The sequence below is a fragment of the Vigna umbellata genome, chromosome 3, assembly GCF_029865625.1.
Source record: "Vigna umbellata cultivar VRB3 chromosome 3, Vumbellata_1.0, whole genome shotgun sequence".
Taxonomy (NCBI): domain Eukaryota; kingdom Viridiplantae; phylum Streptophyta; class Magnoliopsida; order Fabales; family Fabaceae; genus Vigna; species Vigna umbellata.
Window position 1 is genome coordinate 4,224,262 of NC_142167.1, and position 23,277 is coordinate 4,247,538.

Consider the following 23,277-nt stretch of genomic DNA (forward strand, 5'->3'; position numbering starts at 1 on the left):
CGCTTATTATCATATTTACATCAAAACCGACCGTTTACACTCCAAACCTAGGAATATCATATTAATACCGAACGCTCATCATCGAACCCTAAAAATTTCCACCTTAAGACCGAACGCTCACCATTTCTTCTCTTTACCTCTCCCAACAAACATACAATATTATTTCCCTCCTCTCAGCCAAAGGTGTTAATTATACAACTAACCACCCTGCATGTTTTTATGCCACCAAAGATCTATAAATTGACGTACACATATCACATCTCTTGATATAGTTTCCAACAAAAAATATCACAAATCAAGATTAAATTTTAACAAACAACTAAAGACACATCCAAATCCAAATCTATGTTCGGCACCACTTACTGTAAACAAAGGGTAAAAGATGTCAGCAAAAAAATTGACAAACCACACTAAAAGATGATAAAGGAATGTGCTGTACCATTATCCTGATGCTGCAGAGCAATAAAGCCCGGTATTTGGATCATAATAATAGCCCAAACTGCTGCTATAATAGTACCTGGACCATCAAATATTGATGTCAGAACAAGCTTATAACAGCTCTTTTTGGTAACAGAATTCATTAGAAGAAGAAGTGGGTACAAACCCTCAACTTTTGCCACCTCCTTAATACCATAATGATTTTTTTTTTTGGTTTTGAAATTTACAACAAAGATAAATAATGTCATGTATATCAGACTATTTCCCTAAATTTACATGGAAGAGAAGAGCCATACCCAGAAGATTCATCATACACATAATCATTTTGCAATGCTCCACCTGAAAGAAAAGTAGAACAATGTTAAGTAGATACTAATCAAATAAAAATCAGTAACAAAGACTTTGGAGGCCAATTTACCTACCCTCAGTGCCAGAATTTATGGCGTCCTATGAAGATTGACTAACTGTATTATTTTCATCTGTAGATGGCTTACTGTTATCATCCTCGTCAGCAAACATATCATAATCACCTTCACCAGTGCTAGAGGCTTCTCCACTAGCCAAATGTTGATTTGATGGGCCTTCTTTTGCCCGGGCTAACTTCTCATATCCTTCTGAAAAGGGGAGAATGTAGAAGGCATAAGCATTAAGCAGTTAATACCACGAAACAGGCACCCTTCACTCCTTCTCATAAACCTAAATATCGACAACATCATAGAAAGAAGAAAGAAAAGCCAAGGAAAAATTGACAATTAATAACCTGCCCCAAAATCCAACACTTAACTAATATGGAGGCCCAAAATCCGGATCAAACTTAATACTCAAAGGAAGTTTATAAGAGATTTCCAATCTCATTTTTTCAAGTTCATCACTCAATGCATATTCTCCATTTCTTCCGTAATCAAGCTCAAAAATATGGTTTCTATTTAAATACATAAAAATCCTAAATTTATGAAAATATAATATAACTCAACATACCTTTTTCTTGTCTTAATAAACTTCATCCTCGTGATCAACTTCCTCCATTGCAACAATACCTACACTACCAAATAAGATCCAAAAATATTAGAATAACAAGGTGTCATACATAACCGAAATCATCCACATACAACATCATACATATATTATACATTCATTCCACTCAAATAAAAATACGAACCTTGAGTGAACACAACGTGTGCCGGTTGGAACACACACGAAGAAAAATGTGTGGGTGGGACTAACAACCCGGAAAACCCCTCTTTTTCGTCCACCGAACAGTCCACACTCCGGCGATTCTCCGGCGATGCTCCGGCGGCACTCCGGCACAGGGACGAAAGGAGGTGGGACGAAGCGAGACCTTGAACGCGCCCCTACTTCGCTGGGCCGGACGGAGCACGATTCCGTCTTCGCTTCGTTGGCCAACATCGGAGCTGCGGCGGCCGTGAATCGGTAACGGCCATCAATCGGTACCGGCGACCGTGAATCGGTAACGGCCATCAATCGGTACCGGCGACCGTGAATCGGTACCCTTCAACGTTGTCCGGCGGGCACTCCGGCAACCACTCCGTCGGACCACTCTCTCTCTCGAACTCCCTTTCTCCAACTCTCTCGGCCTCTCTCTCTAGGTCACAGTCTCCCTCTCAACCTTCGCGCTTCTCTCTCTACAATTCTTCCAAAATCAATTTCAAATTTGAAACGCAGATCTTGAAAACCCTGCCCACCCCCTTTCCACGTCAGATTTCATTTTCATTTTGATTTTCCACGTGGACCAATCTCATTTAGACACCTGTCCCGTGTCTAAATGTTGTCAAAAAAGGTTGTTCAAGTATCATTATCCCAGAAGGAAAATGATACTTGAACAACCTCTTTTGACAACATTTAGACACGGGACAGGTGTCTAAATGGGAGTGGTCCACGTGGAAAATCAATTTCAAAATGAAATCTGACGTGGAAAGGGGGTGGGCAAGGTTTTCAAGACGTGCCTTTCAAATTTGAAATTCATTTTTGGAAGAATTGTAGAGAGAGAAGCGCGAAGGTTGAGAGGGAGAGTGTGACCTAGAGAGAGGCCGAGAGAGTTGGAGAAAGGGCGTTCGAGAGAGAGAGGTCCGGCGGAGTGCTTGCCGGAGTGCCGCCGGACAACGTTGAAGGCCTGTCGGAGCTATTCATGCCCTCCAGCCGGTACTGATTGACGGTCGCCGCAGCTCCGACGTTGGCCAACGAAGCGAAGACGGGATCGTGTTCCGTCCGGCCCAGCGAAGTAGGGGCGTGTTCAAGGTCTCGCTTCGTCCCACCTGCTTCCGTCCCTGTGTCGGAGCGCCGCCGGAGCGTCGCCGGAGCATCACCGAAGTGTGGACTGTTCGGTGGACGAAAAAGAGGGGTTTTCCGAGTTGTTAGTCCCACCCACACATTTTTCTTCCTGTGTGTTCGAACCGGCACACGTTGTGTTCATTGAAGGTTCGTTTTTTTTTATTTCAGTGGAATGAAGCTTTAATCTATGTATGATGTTGTTTGTGGATGATTTTGGTTATGTATGATACGTTGTTTGTAAGCTGTAAAAATATGACTTGTTTGATGGCGGTGAAATGTTGTTTATGTATGATGGAGGTGGTTTGTTAATAGTATTTGTTGGATGAATTAAATGTGTGGTGATTGATACTATGGACATGAGAACATAAACATTATTCCTTTGACGATACTGAAAATGTGTCTCCGAAGTGGGAAAATTTATGGAATACAAGACCTCCAAAAGTAATGTAATTTCACTTTTTAGATGAAAATGTGTCTCTGAAGTGAGAAAATTTTTGTGCTTTACCCGTAATCTAGATATTTGATAAGTTATTAGATGAAATAAATGTGGTGGGATGACTTGGGATTTTAGAAGGTCCTTTGATATAATTAATGATACTGTGTGTGTGGTTGTCCATTTCATGTTTATCCTTTATAAATTGACATATAATTGAAGTGTAATGGATTTTCTTGTGTTAATGATTTTTATAGATGTTGTTGAAGCATGTTTCAAGGCTGAACAATATAATAACATTTGATAGTTTATTCTAATTTTGAACTGCATGGTCCTTATCGTGTTCTTATCAAGATGATACCGTATATTTTTAGCCTGTATTCAATTTTAATGAGGTAAATTGAAAAGTCTAAATTATCATCCATACATATTAAGATTCGTAAAAAAGTTTTCCAAGATTAATAATCCTTTCCACATACATTTTACTGATGCATCACTGATATTCATTGTAGTTCAGAGTAAAAGGACATGATTTAGTTTGTTAGCACACTATTTAGTATTTCGGAAAATGTTGTATCTGGCCATAATAAATTACCTATGCCTGGTGCACCATGGATGACTGCATGTGCACCTGCTTTGTTGATGCTATCTTTATTTAAAGTGTGTATTATTCACGTTTGAAAACTCGATTGCGTTTCTGTATGAAGAATTTTTAGATGACAATTGGTTTTGTAAAGAAATTGACATTTTTATTGTAAAATATAGGTTTAATAGGTTTGGAGGTCCCTATATTTGGGGGTTCGTTTCAGTTGGGTCCTCTAATTTTGAAAGTGATCAATTAGGTCCCTAATTTGGTAAATGTGATTCAATAATAGGATCTCCGTTAAATGCAGTTAACTCCGTTAACTTTGTTATGAAGTGGCAAGCTGAGGCATCCAGGTGGCTGGCATCTATAGGCGGAGCAGTTCCTCGTCAGCAACCTCTCTTTGAATGCGGAGGCCAACCTGGCCTCCTTCTCCGTCTCCACCGCCCCCTGCGGCCACTGCCGCCAATTCACCCCTCTCTCTCACTTCCTCCCTCACCAATTTGGCCCCCACGACCTCCTCTCCCGTGGCACTCCCCATCTCTTGGAAACCCACCACAACGCCTTAACTCTTCCCGTGACGGAAGAATCAAATCCCGGAGTCACAACGTCCGCAGCCGTGTGAATTGCGGGACAGCGAGTGGAAGAGAACTGAAGGAACAAAATCCCTCTGTCATGGTTGTGAAAGTAGTTGATTCTCCTCCGCTCGAACCACTCCCTCGCCTCCTCATCGTCGACGAGGAGCGGGGCGTCGAGATTTCCGGAGGCAAAGACGTTGGAGTCGATGACACGGTCGAGGAGCTGCGCGAAATCGTCATGCCGTCGAGCGATGAAGCCGACAACCACCACGCCATCGAAGGCGCGTGGGAGCGGCGCTTGAGACGGAGACCGCGAAGGATGATCGGTGGCCGACGGCGAGGGAGAAGATGGAGGGCGAATGAGGACTCGAACGGGTGACGGTGACGGGGAAGGGTTTCGTTGCTCCATCTTTCAAATGTCAATGCCTTCTCTTTGCCTTGCAAGATTTCGATTTCCAGCTTCATCCCATTCTTCTTCCCTCTTTATTTTTTTTGCTTTTTTTTTGTTTAGATTGTGTTTTAGTTTTCTGGAGTTGGCTTCCAAGGTTGCACTTGCATATTTAAGGATTAATAGGTTCGAAGGTCGTGGTTTAAATATTATGGTTGGAACTGGAGCAACGAGGGGGCGTCAGAGTTCCTGGAGGAATTGGCGGCAGTAGCCGCAGGGGGCGGCGGAGACGGCGAAGGAGGTCAGGTTGGCCTCCACATTCAGAGAAAGGTTGTTGACGAGGAACTGCTCCGCCTATAGATGCCAGCCACCTGGATGCCTCAGCTTGCCACTTTATAACAAAGTTAACGGAGTTAACTGCATTTAACGGAGATCCTATTATTGAATCACATTTACCAAATTAGGGACCTAATTGATCACTTTCAAAATTAGAGGACCCAACTGAAATGAACCCCCAAATATAGGGACCTCCAAACCTATTAAACCTAAAATATAATGATTGGAATAAGAATTTTAAGAGAAATCCAAATATAATTGAAGTGTAATGGATTTTGTTGTGTTAATGATTTTTATAGATGTTGTTTGGTTAATCTTACATTGTTTTTGTGCAAGATTATGTGCCTGAAAAACAACACACTCCACAAAAAGTTAAATTTATTCCATAAATTTTCCCACTTTTTTCGTAAACATTTTAGTATCGTCAAAGGAATAATGTTTATGTTCTCATGTCCATAGTATCAATCACCACACATTTAATTTATCCAACAAGTCATATTATTACAGCTTACACACAACGGATCATACATAACCAAAATCATCCACAAACAACATCATGCATATATTATATTAAAGCCTCAATCCACTCGAATAAAAAAAAACGAACCTTGAGTGAACACAAGGTGTGCCGGTTGGAACAGAGACGTGGGAAAAATGTGTGGGTGGGACTAACAACCCGGAAAACCCCTCTTTTTCGTCCACCGAACAGTCCACACTCCGGCGATGCTCCGGCGATGCTTCGGCGACGCTCTGGCGGCGCTCCGACACAGGGACGGAAGCAGGTGGGATGAAGCGAGACCTTGAACGCGCCCCTACTTCGCTGGGCCGGACGAAACACGATCCCGTCTTCGCTTCGTTGGCCAACGTCAGAGCTGCGGCGGCCGTCAATCGGAACCGGCTGGAGGGGTTGACTAGCTCCGACACGGCCTTCAACGTTGTCCAGCGGCACTCCGGCAAGCACTCCGTCGGACCTCTCTCTCTCTCGAACGCCCTTTCTCCAACTCTCTCAGCCTCTCTCTAGGTCACACTCTCCCTCTCAACCTTCGTGCTTCTCTCTCTACAATTCTTCCAAAAATGAATTTCAAATTTGAAACGCATGTCTTGAAAACCTGCCCACCCTTTTCACACGTCAGATTTCATTTTCAAATTGATTTTCCACGTGGACCACTCCCATTCAGACACCTGTCTCGTGTCTAAATGTTGTCAAAAAAGGTTGTTCAAGTATCATTTTCCTTTCCAGAAACCCAGAAACTCCCAATTTTCATCCCCAAATTCCCAGATTTGCATTAATACAGTATAGTTCAACAATCAAACAAAAGATTTAACTCCCCTTACCTCTTGAAGACTTCCTTTGATATAGAAATGCAGTGTCTTGATCTTCTTGCAACTCCAAAAGTTCTCCACTTCACCTCTCTCAGATTTGCAGCAAGCCTTACGCTCCTCCAGATTCAACACCGAACACCCCTCTTGAATCAATCTCCTCCAAGACTTGAAATCCAAGGCCTCCTTACACTTCAGCAGCTCCCAACTTCACTCTCTCACAGATATGGCAGCAAGAATTTCACTCCTCCAGCTCCAGAATTTCAGAACCTAACCCCCCTGGAATCCATGGGTTCTTCTCTTAAAAGGAAAGAAGACTATGCACTTCACTGCTGAACGAACCAACAATCGTTCCCTTCCACTCCTCAGTGCAGTGCCCACTATGAAAGTAATGATGGAGATTCCTGGTGGTGGCTGGAGCACTCAAGGTGGAGAGACCCACCACCATCTGCTGCTGCCCACTTCTTTGCTGGACGTGGAGCCCCTCTCCCACCTGTAACATCCCAGAAAAATTTGCCTTTTAAAATTTAAAATTTAAAAGAGTATTGCCATAATACAATTACGGTAACACCCCGAACCTCAAGCTCAAATCTATACAAAAGTTTTTAAGCTCAGACTTAACAGTAAAGATAACATTGAATCCTTCTAATACGTTCTTCCATCTCTTCCTGCACTTGCACCGGATCACGCGACATCCCTTCATCTGCTCCCGTATAACAAATACGTTATACGATCATCGCAAAAATATGATTTTCCGATACATGCACAAATAAGTAAGGGTGAGCTAACATGCAATATATCATTTATAAAATATGCAAAATTGCTTTGATATAAACATCATATAATATTTAGGTTAGACATCCTCATATACCATCATACCAAAATTTCTACTAGACACTCATACGGATGATACATTGATGAGCTACTCAACGGAAGGTTCTCCACTTGTGATACTATTCTTAGTCCCCTCAATATATCCAAAATCGGCCCACAAATCAAGACATCCGACTACAGTACCCTCAACATCGATATATATACAGATACCGTGACATTACTGAATCTCTTCCTGAGACTCATACCATACTCATATCATGATCACATGTATAATTCCATGACAACATCATAAAATTTATTCATCACAGTCATTTTATCATATTTCATGTATTCATATATTTTTCCCATAAACCACCTCAAAATATATATATCATCAAAACACATTGCACACTTAAACAAGAGGGAAAAACTTTGGAACCGAACCCTCTTTGCCGAGAACCATTTGGCCGAACGCTATCTGGACGGACGATACTGGACGAACGCTACTGGACAAAGCTATTCCCCAAACATTCTAAGACCGGATACTATTTGGACAGACGCTATCTATCGAGCGCTATCCACCGAACGCTATCTAATGAATACTATTTGGCTGGAACCCATTTTGACGAACGCTAGGTGATCATGTACTACTGAGCCGAACGCTACACTCAGAAAACCATAATGACCGAACCCTCTCATAATGAACACCGAGATCAAACACTAAGCCGAATGCTAAAACCGAACGCCAGATCGAACACTATTACGCCGAACGTTATTTGCTTAAACGTCACAGAAACGAATGCTAACTCAACGAACTTCCTATTTATCGAATATTGTTTGCACGAATGTTAAGATTGATCACTTAGGCTCGACACTAGACACCAAACGCTATTAGACCGGATACCAGTAGGTCGAACACCAAGAGACCGAACGCTAAGTAAGATCAAGCACTTAGACTTCACGCTGAGACAGCGCACTCTACTAGAACAATTACTATTATTTCGAACACTATTTAAAACGATCGCTCAAAGATCAAATCTCGCGCACCACAGATTAAGTACCATTTGGACGAACGCTTAATTGATCACTTTACTGGATTAAACACTATCTGAGGGTAACATCATTGAGACCGGACGTCCCTAGGTACGACCACTAACTGTTAACAATCCTTATCTGAGACAAGCGTCATCCAAACCGAGCACTACCTATGAATGATCACTGCCTGAATCATGCATCATCACGACTGATCACTACCTATTAATCGATCACTACCTCAACGAATATCAAGGCCGGTCACTCCCCATAAATGATTGCAACCTCAGAACAACATCACCAAAAAAGATCATTCTCTAAGAACGATCGTTACTAGACAGAACACTATAATAACGAACGTTTGAGTCTGGGTTAAACGCCTAGAGTACTCTACTGAACACCTAAGGTACTGACTGAACTAAATCAAACTAAACCTCAGGGTACCAAATTAAGACCGGACACTAGCTACCTGAGAACAACTATCATCAAGATCAACAGTTACCTAATTACGCTCGCTACCTGAAAATAAATAACACCAAGACCGAACGTCACTAATAAGAACGCTCGCTACTACCTATAGATCCAACAAGTTTTACTTCCCGTCTCTCTCGAAGAATTATTCCAAATCCAGCTTATCTGCACTACCATCTCTCTCGTACCAGTACGATCATCACGGTTGGAAACCACAGCCACAACAAGCAAGGTGAATAACCAGAAGCATCACATCATAAACCCATTACATATAATCTATAACAATTTCCATAATAAATCGACACCCATGACATTGCAGACTAGTCTTTCATAAACTAATGTCGTTTACTTGTAATTCGTCGTCATAACCTGCTCTCAATAACAGGCGACCCGAGCCGTCTTCCATCGCGACTTCAGACCTATCTCCCCGACTCCTCAAGGACTAACGAGTAAAAACATCGATACTACGCGTAACGATGCACTATACTCAACACGAGCCGAAGTCATTGGGTGAGACATTCACCTCCTCGCGGGAGACTAGCAAAAATGCTCAAAAGACAAACGAAGTTACAAGTAAATAACATAGTGTATGCACCACCTCCAACAGAATAAACGTGCTCAATCACGAATTCATACATATTCTCAATAACATGTATAAATAAACCAATATTAGATCAAGGAAATAACCAACAATTCTCAATAATTGTTTCAAAATACTCCCACGGATTCATACATTATCGCCGAACGCTATTTTCAACTCGGATACTGTCTAGACGAACGTTCTGGGATCAATCATCATCAAGGACCGAACGCTGCCTATGGACACCAAACGTTATTAAACCGAACCCCAAAGGACGAACGCTCAAGATCAAGCGTAGTCGTAACAATACCTCTGACGAGTACTTCCTGAGGATTAACATCCTCGAGAACGAACACTCACAATCACAATTAAACCAAGGTCGAACGTCCAAGATCTAAACCTAAGAATACCAACTTAAAGCCGATCGCTCAAGATTGCTACCCAAGAATTCCAAGATAAAAACGAACGCTTATACTCACTAATATCTCAATACCGAACACTCAAATCAAACACTATTAATCCGGACACGATTAGAACGAACGTTTTTATTCTTGGTCGAACCCCTAGGTCACTTTGCCGAACACCTAAAGTACTAGACGATCGTCTAGAATCCTGGCTGAATGATCACAACTTAATCGAACAGTATTAAATTCACAGTTAACCGGACACTATCAATTCAGGTATAAACCGAACGGTATTAAAAGGAAGCATGACCGAACGATATAAATCAGCAGCTAACCGAACGGTGCAAAAATCAAAACTTAACCGATCGGCAGAAACTAACGACCGAACGCTCATTAGTCACTAATTCCCCAAAGCCGATCGTTCGAGATTCAAAACTTAAGAATAAGCAACTTAAAATCGAACGCTCACTTATATCCAAAAACCGAACGTTCAGGATTCAAACCTAAAAATATCAAATTTAGATCGAACGCTTAACATATCTAAATCACTGGATAATATATTGACGAACGTCTAGTATTTAACTAACTCAAGGACGAACGCTGACGCTCGTTACATGAGAATACAGAACCGAACGCTCATATTAGTTTGGTCGACCACTAATTGGTCGAGCACTGTTGGGACGAACGTCCAATTTTGACTCACCAAAATTGGACGTACGCGCGTTCTGCAGAATCTTACCAGAATCCAGAAAACCCAGAAACCCCCTTTTTATCCAGATTTTGCCCAGATTTGCAGCAAACCCATAACATCTCAACAATCAATGAAATAAATCAAACTCCCCTTACCTCTTGAAGACTTCCTTCGTAAAATTAGTGATCTAACTCCTCCCAGACGTGCAGCTAGCAACTTCAGCAGCTCTCCACTTCCTCTCCCAGATCTTGCTGCAAGAACTCCACTCTCACCAGATGCCCAACCCAGATCCTCCTCTCAGCCCTTCTAAAGTTGGTATTGCTTCCCTTGGGTGCTCTTTGGACAGTTGGAAACGGGAGAAAGGGTTCCCTCCCTCTGGCTGCTCTCTCTCTCTCATGCCAAAAATGAAACCCTCACCTTTGCTAAGCTTCCTGAATTATGCACCTCCAATAATTGCATCCTAATAATGCAAGAGGTGGGTGACCACCGTGTCCCCACCACTTCTAAAAATACAGGTTCTTACACCACCACTACACGAACGTGCAGCCGCCCTCTTCCCCACTTCTTCTTTTAAAATGGACGCACGGTCCTTACATTCTCCCCAACAACAAAAATTTTCGTCCTCGAAAATTAAGCTTACCTGAACAAGTCGAGGTAAGTTTCTCTCATCTCGACCTCTGACTTCCAGGTAGAGTCGCTTATTCTACCATCCAAGATTTACACTTAGACAGCTTGGCATACAATCTTCTTTCCCTCAGTACTCCAAGTACTGCACTAAGGTGATCTTCATGCTCACGTCTAAGAAGTCATCCGTGTAACACCCCTTATAGGATATATTACTAATAATAATAATAATAATCTTGAAGCATGAATCTTATGAAAGTGTTTATTTTTTTTTTTTTAAATATACCACACATAAACAAACCATACACACATCATAAGTTCATACATTACAACAAACCAAATCTTAATTGTTTCTTAAAATAACAAAATCAAACGAACATAAATAAGAAAACATTATAAAAATCCCAACAATTTTTATTTCCCGTCTCTCTCGAAGAGCTATTCCAATCCAGCTTTATCTGCAATACCATCTACTCCCGTACAAGTACGATCATCGTAGGTGAAAACCACAACCACAACATTTCAGGGTGAGTAACCAGAAATATCACATCATAAATCCATTACATATAAACTATAATAATTTCCATGATTTAATATAAATCGACACACATGACATTGCAGACTAGTCTTTCGTAAACTAATGTCGTTTACTTGTAATTCGTCGTCATAACCTGTTCTCAATAACAATGCAGATAAAGCTGGATTGGAATAGTTCTTCAAGAGGGACGAGAAATAAAACTTGTTGGGTCTATAGGTAGTAGCGAGCGTTCTTATTAGTGACGTTCGGTCTTGGTGTTATTTATTCTCAGGTAGCGAGCGTTATTAGGTAGCTTTTGATCTTGATGATAGTTGTTCTCAGGTAGATAGTGTCCGGTCTTAATTTGGTACCCTGAGGTTTAGTTTGAATACGTTCGGTCAGTACTTTAGGTGTTCGGCAAAGTGCTCTAGGCGTTTAACCAAGACTCAAAACGTCCGTCCTTATAGTGTTCTGTCTCATAGCGATCGTTTATAAGGAATGATCTTTATTGGTGATGTTGCTCTGAGGTAGCAATCGTTTATGGGAAGTGACCGGCCTTGGTATTAGTTGAGGTAGCGATCAATTAATAAGTAGTGATCAGTCGTGATGATACATGATTCAGGCAGTGATCATTCATAGGTAGTGCTCGGTTTGGATGACGCTTGTCTCAGATAAGGATCGTTAATAGTTAGTGGTCGTTCGTAGGGAACGTCCGGTCTCGATGATGTAGCCCTCAGATAGTGTTCGTTAGAGGGAGTGTTCGACGAGATTTGATCGTTAAGCGATCGTTCGAATAGTGTTCGAAATAATAGTAATTGTTCTAGTAGAGTGCGCTGTCTTAGCGTGAAGTCTAAGTGCTTAATCTTACTTAGCGTTCGATCTTTTGGTGTTCGACCTAATGGTATCCGGACGAGTGTCCAATAGGAATTATGGTACGATGGTATGAGGGTGTTTGACTTAATTATTATATGACATTTGTATTGAAATAATTATGCACGTTTTATAAATGATGTGTTGCATGTTAGCTCACCCTTACTTTTTTTGTGCATGTATCGGAAAAACCATATTTTGCGATGATCGTATAACGTTTTGTTATACGGGAGCAGTTGAAGGATTGTCGCGTGATCCTGTGCAAATGAAGGAAGAGATGGAAGAACGAATTAGAAGGATTCAATGTTATCTTTGCAGTTAAGTCTGAGCTTAAAACTTATATATAGATTTAAGTATGAGGTTACGGGGTGTTACCGTAAATGTATTATTACAATATTTAAGCTTTGAATTTTTTTTTAAAAGGGTGAATTTTTGGGATGTTACATTAATGGTATCAGAGCAGTTCATCCTTAGGATGACCTCTGTGTTGTGGGTTTGCCATGTCTTCTCTGTGAAGAATTAAGTGTAAATGGTATGATTTACCATTTCCTTCGAGCCTATATAGTAAGGTGTGTATCTAACTAGAAGTTTTGAGAACAGAAAACATCTTGATAAGAGTAATGAGGGTGCACACTCGTGACTTTTACCATAGATGATTTTCCTTTCTTAATTCTGAAGGTTAGAGTTAAGAAAGAGTTAGAGTTTTAGTGTTGTTTCCTGTAGTAATTCCTGTCTTGCTCTTGCTTTTTGATAACAGTTGAAAAACTGTTATTTTCATGCTTAAATTGATACTAAAAGCAACCTTTAACACTTAGAAACTAGCTTGGAATCATGCTTTTATTCATATTTTCAGAAATAAGAGAGCTGGACAGGTTTATGCTTGATTTCAGTGTTTTTGTGCAGGTTTTAAGGTGAATTTAGTGAAAGAAGTGAAGAAGGAGAGAGATGGAATCAGAAAAGACATCAAAAAGTGCAAAAGGAGAAGTCGCAAGTACCGCTCAACGGCAGTTTACCGCTGAGCGGCACTCAGGAGCTCACGGGAGGACCGTTGAGGGGCAAAATGGCCGCTAAGGGGAAGAAACTACTCACGCACTTACCGCTGAGCGGCACACTTATGGGCTTGGACCTAGATTTTTTGTAATTTTAGAATAGTATATAAGCTTTAGGACGTCCTAGGGTTTGTATCTTTGGCAGAAACGAAGCAAACACTCTCTCTTCCACCCCTTTGAAGGAGGATCTTGGATGCTCAGGCTACCTCTTCACCTTTCTAGGGTTTTATCCTTCATTCTTTCATTATTGTTCATCTAGGTTCACCATGAATATGGTGAACTAAACCTTGTATGTTTGTTGGGGAATCAATGTAATCTTTTGAAGCTCTCATATATGGAATTTGTGCTTGCATCTTAATCTAAGATTTATGCTTCGCACCCCTGGTTTTATGTTTCGCACCCCATTCTCTTTGGGCTTAAGCCTAGGTTCGGCATGGGCTGCTCCTTTCTTTCTGTTGAGGCGCAACTCCTATTCACACTCCCGCAAATAACAAGAAAGGTGCCTCGGGCCTGACAAGCAAATACCCAATTGCACCCCCAAATTTCATCCTCACACTTGGACGGATCAAGTAAAAAAAAGGTATTGGCCCAAACAAAGGAAATTCATTTTTTCTCCACACCCCTGGTTTTTATCTCTGCACCCATTTTATTTTTTATGCTTTTATTTTTTGTTTTGCTTTTATTTTATTTTTTATATGCTTTTAATATTTTTTACTATTAGATTTTACTGTATGTAACTCCTTTGTATGATAGGCCCCACCCCTTTGTTTTATTTATATCTATTGGATTTGTTTGTTTTGTTTTACATAAAAAATTACAAACAAATATAAAAAATAAACAAAACAAAGTCGTGTGTGTGCTCGTGCGATCGTACGCATAAGCCTAGTGCTCATTACGCAAACAATAAAAGGAAAAAGCCGTGTGAGTGCTCGTGCGATCGTACGCATCAGCCTAGTGCTCATTACGCAAAAATCTAAATATTACGTCAAAATACCAAAAAAAATATAAAATCTTCAAAAACTAAAAAAAAATCAACACTTTTTCAAACAACAAACAATCTTCCTAGCCAAAACTACGTGATCCTTGATTCTCCATCAAAAGTGGAGATACGTAGGAGCAAGGCTAGACCTTGTCAGGTTCACTTTCCCAAAAATCCAAATTTATCCAAAATCATTTCCAAACAAAATTCTCAAACAATTTCCTAAACAAAATTTCAAGCAGTTTTCTAAAAGAACTACGTAACCCTGATTTCTCATTCTGAATGAGAATACGTAGGAGCAAGGTCAATCCTTGTCGGGCACAAAAAACTAAAAAATATATTTTTTTTCTTTAGAGTTTTATTTTAGGGGATAGTTAAACATTTTGAAAACCACATCATATTTGCGTATTTAGTTAAAGGCACTGCCTTAAGGCAGACGTCGTAGGGTGCTAATACCTTCCCTACACGTAACCGACTCCCAAACTTAGAATCGCATGTTCGTAGACCATGTCTTATCATTTTATGGTTTTTCCGTAGTTTTCCAGAATAAACTATGGTGACGACTCCAAATCTCTTTTTTCAAGTATCGCGTTTTTATTTCGGGTCGTCGTCCCGTCGCGATTCCGGTTGCGACACCACCCTCACGAGGTTAGTCCGTTCCGTGCCCTGGAGCATACTGGAAGCCTCCAACACTAGGACCTCCTGCTACTCCTCACCACATGGATCAATCCTCTTTACTTGAGAATGAAAGATCATTGGAGCGTCAGGAAAACCCCTAAGACTGAGCTACCATGCAATCATTCTATACACCCCCAAATCACCACCATGTATCCTCTCCTTGAGGATCATGGAATTACGTCCATGAATCATACTGTTACTTTGAAACTTAACCCAAGTCATGAATAACCAGATACCACCATATTATCACAGTAAATCCAACATATCTCATACATTCACATACTTTTCACATAAATCACATCACAGTATATATATTCCAAACATTGTGCATACTCAATTCAACCCAGAACAAGAGCAAAGTGAACTTAGAACCCAACACTATTTGCAGAACACTATTTGGACGAACACTATTCGCGAACGCTATTTACGAAACACTATTAGGCCGAACACTATTTGGACGGACGCTATGAGATTCTAAACTATAGGCCGAACGCTATAACACCGAACACCATATTGGATTCAACACTATTTGGCCGAACGCTAAAACTGAACACCATATTGGACTCAACACTATTTGGCCGAACGCTATGAGATTAAGCACTATTTTAGATCGAATACTGTTTGGACGATCGTTCAAAGATCAAGCCTCAACAAGACCGAACGCTGCCTATGACGAGTACTACCTGAGGATAAACATCATCGAGAACGAACGCTAACCGTCACTAATATACCAAGACCGAACGCTTAAGATTGAAGCCTGAGAATATCAGATCAAGATCGAACGCTAACAATAACTAATACACCAAGACCGAACACTTACAATCTAAACCTCAGAATACCTTATCCAGGTCGAACGCTATCAATCACTAATCACATAATAATACTGAACGCTCAAGATCCAAACTTAAGACTATCAAATTAAGACCAAACGCTCAAGATTGCTACCTGAGAATACCAAGTTAAGAACGAACGCTTATACTCACTAATACACCAAGGCCGAACGCTCAAGATTGAAACCTAATACTATTAAATTCAGACCGAACGTTTAAGATCCAAACCTAAGAATCCAAATTAAGGCCGAACGCTCACAATCACAACTAAACCATGGCCGATCGCTCAAGATCCAAACCTAAGAATACCAACTTAAGGCCGAACGTTCACAATCACAATTAAACCAAGGCTGAACGCTCAAGATTGAAACCTAAGAATACTATCTTAAGGTCGAACGCTCACAATCACAATTAAACCAAGGTCGAACGCTCAAGATCACTTTCTGAGTACAATCACTAAGTCACAAAGACTGAACGCTCAAGATTGAAACCTAAAAGTATCAATTAAGACCGAACACTCAAGATTGACCGAACGCTTAGGATGATTATCCGAGAATACCAAATTAGGACGAACGCTTATAATCACTATTACACCAAAACCGAACGCTCGATATTGAAACCTAAGAATACCAACTTAAGACCGAACACTTACAATAACTATTACACCAAAACCGAACGCTCGAGATTGAAGCCTAAGAATACCAACTTAAGACCGAACGCTTACAATAACTATTACACCAAAATCGAATGCTCGAGATTGAAGCCTAAGAATACCAACTTAAGACCAACTTAATGCATGATCTTGTATGAATTTTGTGTTCTATCTTGATTATTCATGCCTACGATGGAAATCTGAGCTAATTGAACGGTTAAATCATTGGGAAATGTATGAGACCGCAGACCTAGGATAGAACAACTAAAGGATTTCAATTCCTAGACATAGGTTGGAACTTTTAGTCATCTGTGACATTGTGTTTAAGGCAAATCTGAGAACTGAATTAGCTAAAGGATTAGTAATTTAGTTTGAATGATTCTGAAACTGTCATCTGAGGGATCAGAGGCTGTATGCGCCTAGGATGTCGATGCTTAATTTTAAGGAATTGTGTTAGTAGAAAATTACCTGAGTGATGAACTTGAATTTCAACCCCAGTGAATCTAAATTCGACTGTTTCTACCACTTTATTTTACATATGTATGCTAATCTTAAGTTTGTTACAAAAATACGTTTAATACATCTGTATGCTAATCTTTTAAGCAAAATAAGGTTCATAAATAATAGAAAAAAAAGAGTTCTCCGGAGTCAAATACGAACTTGTTTAGATTTCCAATATGAAATGGGTTTGGTAAAGGAAATTTTGTAGAACCTTGAGGGAAGAAGATTCTAGCCGCTTAATGAAGGTTTAGAAGCACCTTTTATCCCATATAATTTCTTAATGCATATTTTGAAAGTAAGCTTGTTATGCCTGTGTCAAGTTGGATCGAGTTTGATGTCAGTCTAATACTACTATAGATATGGTATCTGTAAAGTAACATGGTCAAAATTTTCAATTATTTACTGCCAAATGAGCGGTATTCAACCAAAAGAAAATGAATTTATGGTAATTTTAAACAAAATTAGGAATGATGATCAACTTTATAGTAGTTAACCCTTGCCAAGCTGAAGTACATGCCCTGGCATATACAGGGCAGGCCCAAAATGAGGATATGCCAGTTTAATTCAATTTACAGATTGGAATAGTTCACCAATAGTCTCTACAAGAACAAATTCCACCACTAAAATGGTGAAACCTAGTCCTGTCTCTCATAACAATCTCTATTCGGTACTCCTTTGAGACCAGTTTCATAAAGGAATGACAATCGTCACAAATTCTAAGATTTTTAATTATACGAATGCATGATGATTCTTTTCTCTCACCAATTAGGCCGTAGCACAGTGCTAATTTTTCGCTATGCCAGAGAACTATTTCTTTTTTTTCTTCCTCTTCCAAATCAACCAAAATTGCCGAAGAGCTTGGTGTGTAACCAACAAGTTTCAGTTGGCTCACTATCTCATCTAACTTTTTATATATTTCATCTGATTGCTTATGATATCTATCTGCCATCATAAACACATGCACCTCGTTATTTAGTTCAATCCTACTACATGCCTTCTCCTTTGAGATACCTTTATGACTCATTAATTTCCTGACCAGTCCGACATTATCCCACCTTTTTTCTTGGGCATAAATATTTGACAAAACTACAAGGGCCCCATCATGATCAGGCTCTAACTCAAGTACTCGTTTTGCAGCAAATTCCCCTAATTCAAGCTCACCGTGATTTTGACAAGCAGACATTAGGGATCCCCAGATGATAACATTTGGCGGAAAAGGAATAGTCTCAATAAGCTCCGATGCTTTTCTCAAGAGTTTGGCTCTGCAATATAGGTCCACCATGCAACCATAATGTTCACGTTGGGGAGAAATGTTGTGGTCATTGATCATGGAGGAAAAGAATTTCTCGCCCTCCTCAACCAAGCCTGCATGACTGCATGCATAAAGTATACCTATAAACGTAACCGCATTGGGCTCAATATTTTGTACTTTCATCCTATGGAAAAGAGCTATGGCACTATCAGCATCCCCATGAATGGCGAAAGCATTGATCATGCTGGACCAAGATATCACATTTTTTCTTGGCATATTCTCAAATACCTCTCTTGCTCTGACCAAGTTGCCACATTTAGCATACATATCAACCAGGGCATTGTTGATGGGAAGAGCCCTTCCGAAACCATTTTTATCTGCATATGAATGAACCCATCTGGCTTTAACAAGTGCACCAACATGAGCACAAGCAGAAATGACACTCAGCATCGTGATCTGATCAGGCACTATTCTCCGTCGCTGCATCTCATCAAACAATTCAAGAGCCTCTTGAGGCTGATCACTTTCAGCATAACCAGATATCATGGCACTCCAACACACCAAGTCCTTCTCAACTATTTGGTCAAATATGAAGCGCGCATCTTTCTCCAATCCAATCTTCGCATACCCCGAAAGCATAGCAGTAGAAACAACCAAATGTTTTGAGGGAAGTTGATCATAGACTTCCCTAGCCAGATACATAGCACCACAACTCGCATACATATTAACAAGAGCAGTCTGTAGATGTGAGTCAACACGAAAACCATTATCCTTAATGAACTCATGAATTGCTTTGCCATAGCTTAAATTTCCCGCATGACCACAAGCAGAAAGCACGGTACAAAGGATAATAGAATCAAGCTCCATACCAGAAATCTTCATTTCTTCGTAGAGCCTTAAAACATGGTCATAATGACCACTCTGGGAGTACCCATCAATCATAATATTCCAGGTAACGACATCCCTGTGAGACATTTTGTCAAACACCAAACGGGCATCCATAATACGTCCACATGCCGCGTACATGGCAATCAAGGCGGTTTGAATAAAAGGGTCGTCATGGAAGCCCAACTTGGAAACCAGGCCGTGAACCTCCAAGCCCAGATTCAAGGCAGAAAGTTTGGAAACGGCCTTCAACAGAGGGGGGAAGCTGAACCTGTCCAGAAGGGTACCGTTTCTCCGGACGAGGCGATAGAGGAGGAGGGTCCCCTCCGGTGTGGGGCCACGAGAGAACCGACGGAAGAGTTGGTTGGAGAAACGAGTGTGTGGATTTGGAATTTGGGTGAAAAGAGAAAGCGCATAGTGAAGGGCTGAAGGAGAAGAAGAAGAAGGAAGGGTGCAACAACAAAGAAGGAGTTCGAGAAGCAGAGAATTAGAGTGGTCCACCTTTGAACGGAGGATCTGAGCATGCACTTGCTTCACATGTCTTAGCGTCTTGCATGATTCCAACACTCCCTTCTCTATACCAATCATCCTCGTGCTGCAAATGCTCGTGCTCATGCTCACGCCAATGCTCATGCTCACATTGTGAAAGGTCGTTGATGATGGACTTGACAGACGCCCGTGCTATAGGCTTTATCACTAAATATATGCCTTTTTCTTTTGTAGGAAAATTTGACACCTGCGGAAAATAATATGCTTAACTCGCTCCACAGGGGATGTGTGAAGGATTTTACTGCTTGTGCACTTGCTGGGTGTACAGCTGCGTGTATTGGTTTGTGATTTTAGGATCTTAATTATTGTGGTGCTAATTTATAATGATTTAGTGAATATTGCTTTAATATATGAAATTTTTGGCTTTGGGTCATTGTATGTTTAATGTGTTAAAAGTAATCGGACCGGTGACTAATCCAAGCAGTGGCAGTGATTGTAAGAATAACGAAGCTAAGAAATAAATACAAAAAGCGCTGTTCTTTCTCTTTTAGCTATTACCTTAACATCACGATGGAGAGAGAGAGGGGTCAGTGTCTTACTTCTTATTCTAATCAGGAAGATTCCTGTATATTTTTATTATTCTTCCATAGTCTCAGCAGATTATCATTTGGGGTTAGAATGACCATAAGATTATACCTTTATTGCAGTAACTCGGAATCTCAGTAAAGCAAAAATATTTCAAGTCAACCTTCCAGGCAGTAAGAGAAACTACTCATTGTCTTCTTGTTTTAGAGTTGCATAACCAGAAAGAGTCCTTCATATTTTAATTATACTGACAGAGCAGACTCTCATTGGGGTTAGTATGACCATAAGCATTATACCTTTATTGCAGTAACTATGAATTTCAGTACACTAATTCGAGTCTACGTTTCATTTGGTAAGAGAAACCACTTATTGTATTTTTATTTCTACAGTTTTACTAAGGCCTTCATACGTTAGTCTTGTAAGTTGTCTTATCCTTTTGCAGTAGCTGGTGTTTACTCTGGAGTTTACCAAGGTCGAAGAAGCTTTTATTCGTTTGCAGATCAGGTTCTTACAATGGATGGTAGCTTACTGCAGAAGGAGTTCACGAATATGTAGGTTTTCTCCTCTCAGTTGCTCAGACTGTGAACATTTTTTATTTGTGCGATAAGTTCCAATTACCATCTCATTCTTTCGTGTTCTTTAGTAGGCAATAAAATAAATGCTGTCATAAGCAGAGCAATTCAGCTTAGCTTTCGTCCACTGTGACGAGCTGTGTAGATAGGTGGGTGGTTGATTAAAACTGCAAAGGTTTTTTTTTTTTTTTTGTGTAACAAGATCAATGTGAAGTGTCAATTACACGTTCTGAATAGAAGTAGAAAGTACGTTATTAGAAGGAGGGATATAGACAACCTTTTTCAAATGATATCAAAGACAGTCTAGGATTGATAGGAATGATGGTGAAGAGTTATTAAAAGCAAGGAAAGGTTATTATTACTTGGTATAGGAGTATTTTGGGTAAGTTGAAAATAAGGTGACTATTATAGTGTTACAATTCACATGATCGTAACCCGTGTTTTTTCTTTCAATCCAGCAGTGTTAACTTCTCTATTTTGTAAATTGGATAGTGGAAATGAATGATTGGAACCCTGATATTGTAATCCGAACACTCATTTCCATTTTAACTGCAAAATCCCCCGTCCCCCAGTTGACTTATTGGTTGAAGACTCGACTATTATTAATCCAAATGAAATTGCTATGGGATTTAATTGATACCTTGTATTGTTGTAGTTGTCAAATTTTATATACAAGAATTTGATGACAGTTGAAGTTGTTCCAAATAATGTAGAGATTTTTTCACATTTAAGTTTTTCATCTCTCTTTTACACTCTAGTTATATCTTGTTAGCCATTCCTGTTCTTCTATTAGTTTTAGTTCCTTCTATCATTTACAAACATAGCTTTGGTCTTTGGTATCACTTGATCAAAGAACAGTTTTTTTTTTTTTACCATTTGAATTTAATAAACATGTAATGTCATTTTAGATGTTACATCGGTGACACAGCCTCGTTTGAGATTTTAAGTCAAATTTGTTTCCATTTTTCCATCATCATATTTAAAATAAGATATGGTTATAAAAGCAAAACTTACTATAAGAGGGCAGTACAAAGTCTAAATTGTATTAATTAAACCTATAAAAAGAATAAGAGCAAGAGTGGCTTCAAATGCAAACACCAGGATCCACAGAAGCACTTTTAACTTGATTGATAAGAACATACAAAAAATCCGCATCATTGAAAGTTAATTATGAAATATGAGTTGAGAATTAAAACCTGTTTTATTTGTTGTAACCAGTTAAAGGTTTATGCCTACCAAGTGGATACTTTGCTTGAAATATAATTATCATCTTTGCAATTGGAACTGTCCATGTCCCCCATGAAATTATGTATATCTCCGGATTGCTTTGTCACTAAAGAGGGGTGACATGGAAAGAGAAAAAAAACAGCTTCAATCTCCAGTGATCTCTCCTATTTCATCGTTATTTTGATTCAGTTGCTTTTCATTTCATTTACACATTTTAATTATTGTTAAATGTCAGAATGGTGACAAAATACCAGAATGATCCCTCCGTGATGCAGCTTCTATCTAAGCATTTCTATTTGGAGAGGATTTTTAATGATTCGAGTAATAATCCTAAATTAATATGGAGAGACCGGAATTTCTTTAGCGAGGCAGTCCATGGTCATAGGACACACGATCAAGCCTCTTATTGTAAATCCCAAGACCATTCTCGTAATGATTCTAATGATAAATCCCAAGGCAGGTCTGAAAATGTCACCAACAACAAAAATCCAAATCTTGAGACGAAGCATACTTTTGTAAGTATTCCTAGTTTCCCTTTTCTTGTTCTTTAATTAAAACTTTTAGTGTAATTAAATATACTAATTTCTAACTAATTTAAGGATAGAAGGATATGGACTGTGTTGGAGAACACGGGTGGGATTTTTTGTTATCGTGTCTATTACAAAAAGATTCTGTATCCTCTGGAAAATGATAATTAAAACGATCGATTTTGTTTTGAATATAACATTTTTTGGTATACATTTTATTGCAGATAAACGCAGGTACGACGTGGGAATCAGACCCACTGGATCGTGTTTTTGGTTATACTCAGCCTTTGGAAGACACTATTCATCCTGATTCCTCCAATAAACAACCTTCAGGAACACAAAATCGGGTTCGAAGAAGATCTCGCCGTTTGCGTCGGAAGCGGAATCATGATGACCTTTCCAACTCTGAACCTACAGCAGCTGTTTAGATCAATCACCCCTGTCAAATGAGCCCCTTTAATAAGATTTGGCCTAGCCCACGTGGGTAGGGGCCAAAAAAGCCCACAGGGCTAAAAAAATTCTTTATTAAAAAAGCCCACAGGACTAAAAACCCCTAAAGTCCTATAGGCCAGGGCCAGCCCATGAGCTTTCCTTTTTACAAAATTTAACGTCTAGAAACATAATATCATCATACAAGTAATCACAAATCATATGTATTTTTTATCCAGCTTTCATTTTATCTTT

The 23,277-nt window shown here is 39.8% G+C and overlaps 1 protein-coding gene, 1 long non-coding RNA gene and 1 pseudogene across 2 annotated transcripts; 1 reads left to right on the plus strand and 2 right to left on the minus strand.

Annotated features, from left to right (window-relative positions):
- Window positions 1-435: 435 nt before the first annotated feature.
- On the minus strand, window positions 436-1,140 carry LOC148201443 (uncharacterized). Its single transcript, XR_015784725.1, has 3 exons — window positions 861-1,140; window positions 735-777; window positions 436-517 (listed from the first exon to the last, which is right to left on the minus strand). It is a non-coding gene; the product is annotated as an uncharacterized LOC148201443 (long non-coding RNA).
- A 16,377-nt stretch (window positions 1,141-17,517) lies between these two features.
- Window positions 17,518-20,440, minus strand: LOC148201444 (pentatricopeptide repeat-containing protein At4g14820 pseudogene; annotated as a pseudogene).
- LOC148201445 (uncharacterized) lies at window positions 20,253-23,206 on the plus strand. Its single transcript, XM_088108900.1, has 4 exons — window positions 20,253-20,307; window positions 20,710-20,818; window positions 22,302-22,581; window positions 22,818-23,206. Exons 1-4 carry the CDS (start codon window positions 20,253-20,255, stop codon window positions 23,019-23,021), a joined length of 648 nt encoding a protein of 215 aa, XP_087965026.1. The 3' UTR covers window positions 23,022-23,206.
- Window positions 23,207-23,277: the final 71 nt, after the last annotated feature.

Bases quoted from the DNA above. Each gene is read 5' to 3' on its own strand.
- LOC148201445 (XM_088108900.1), top strand. From the start codon at position 20,253: ATGGAGAGAGAGAGGGGTCAGTGTCTTACTTCTTATTCTAATCAGGAA. The intron at 20,819-22,301 runs GTAGGTTTTCTC...GTTAAATGTCAG, and splicing joins CAGAAGGAGTTCACGAATAT to AATGGTGACAAAATACCAGA. The intron at 22,582-22,817 runs GTAAGTATTCCT...ATTTTATTGCAG, and splicing joins TTGAGACGAAGCATACTTTT to ATAAACGCAGGTACGACGTG.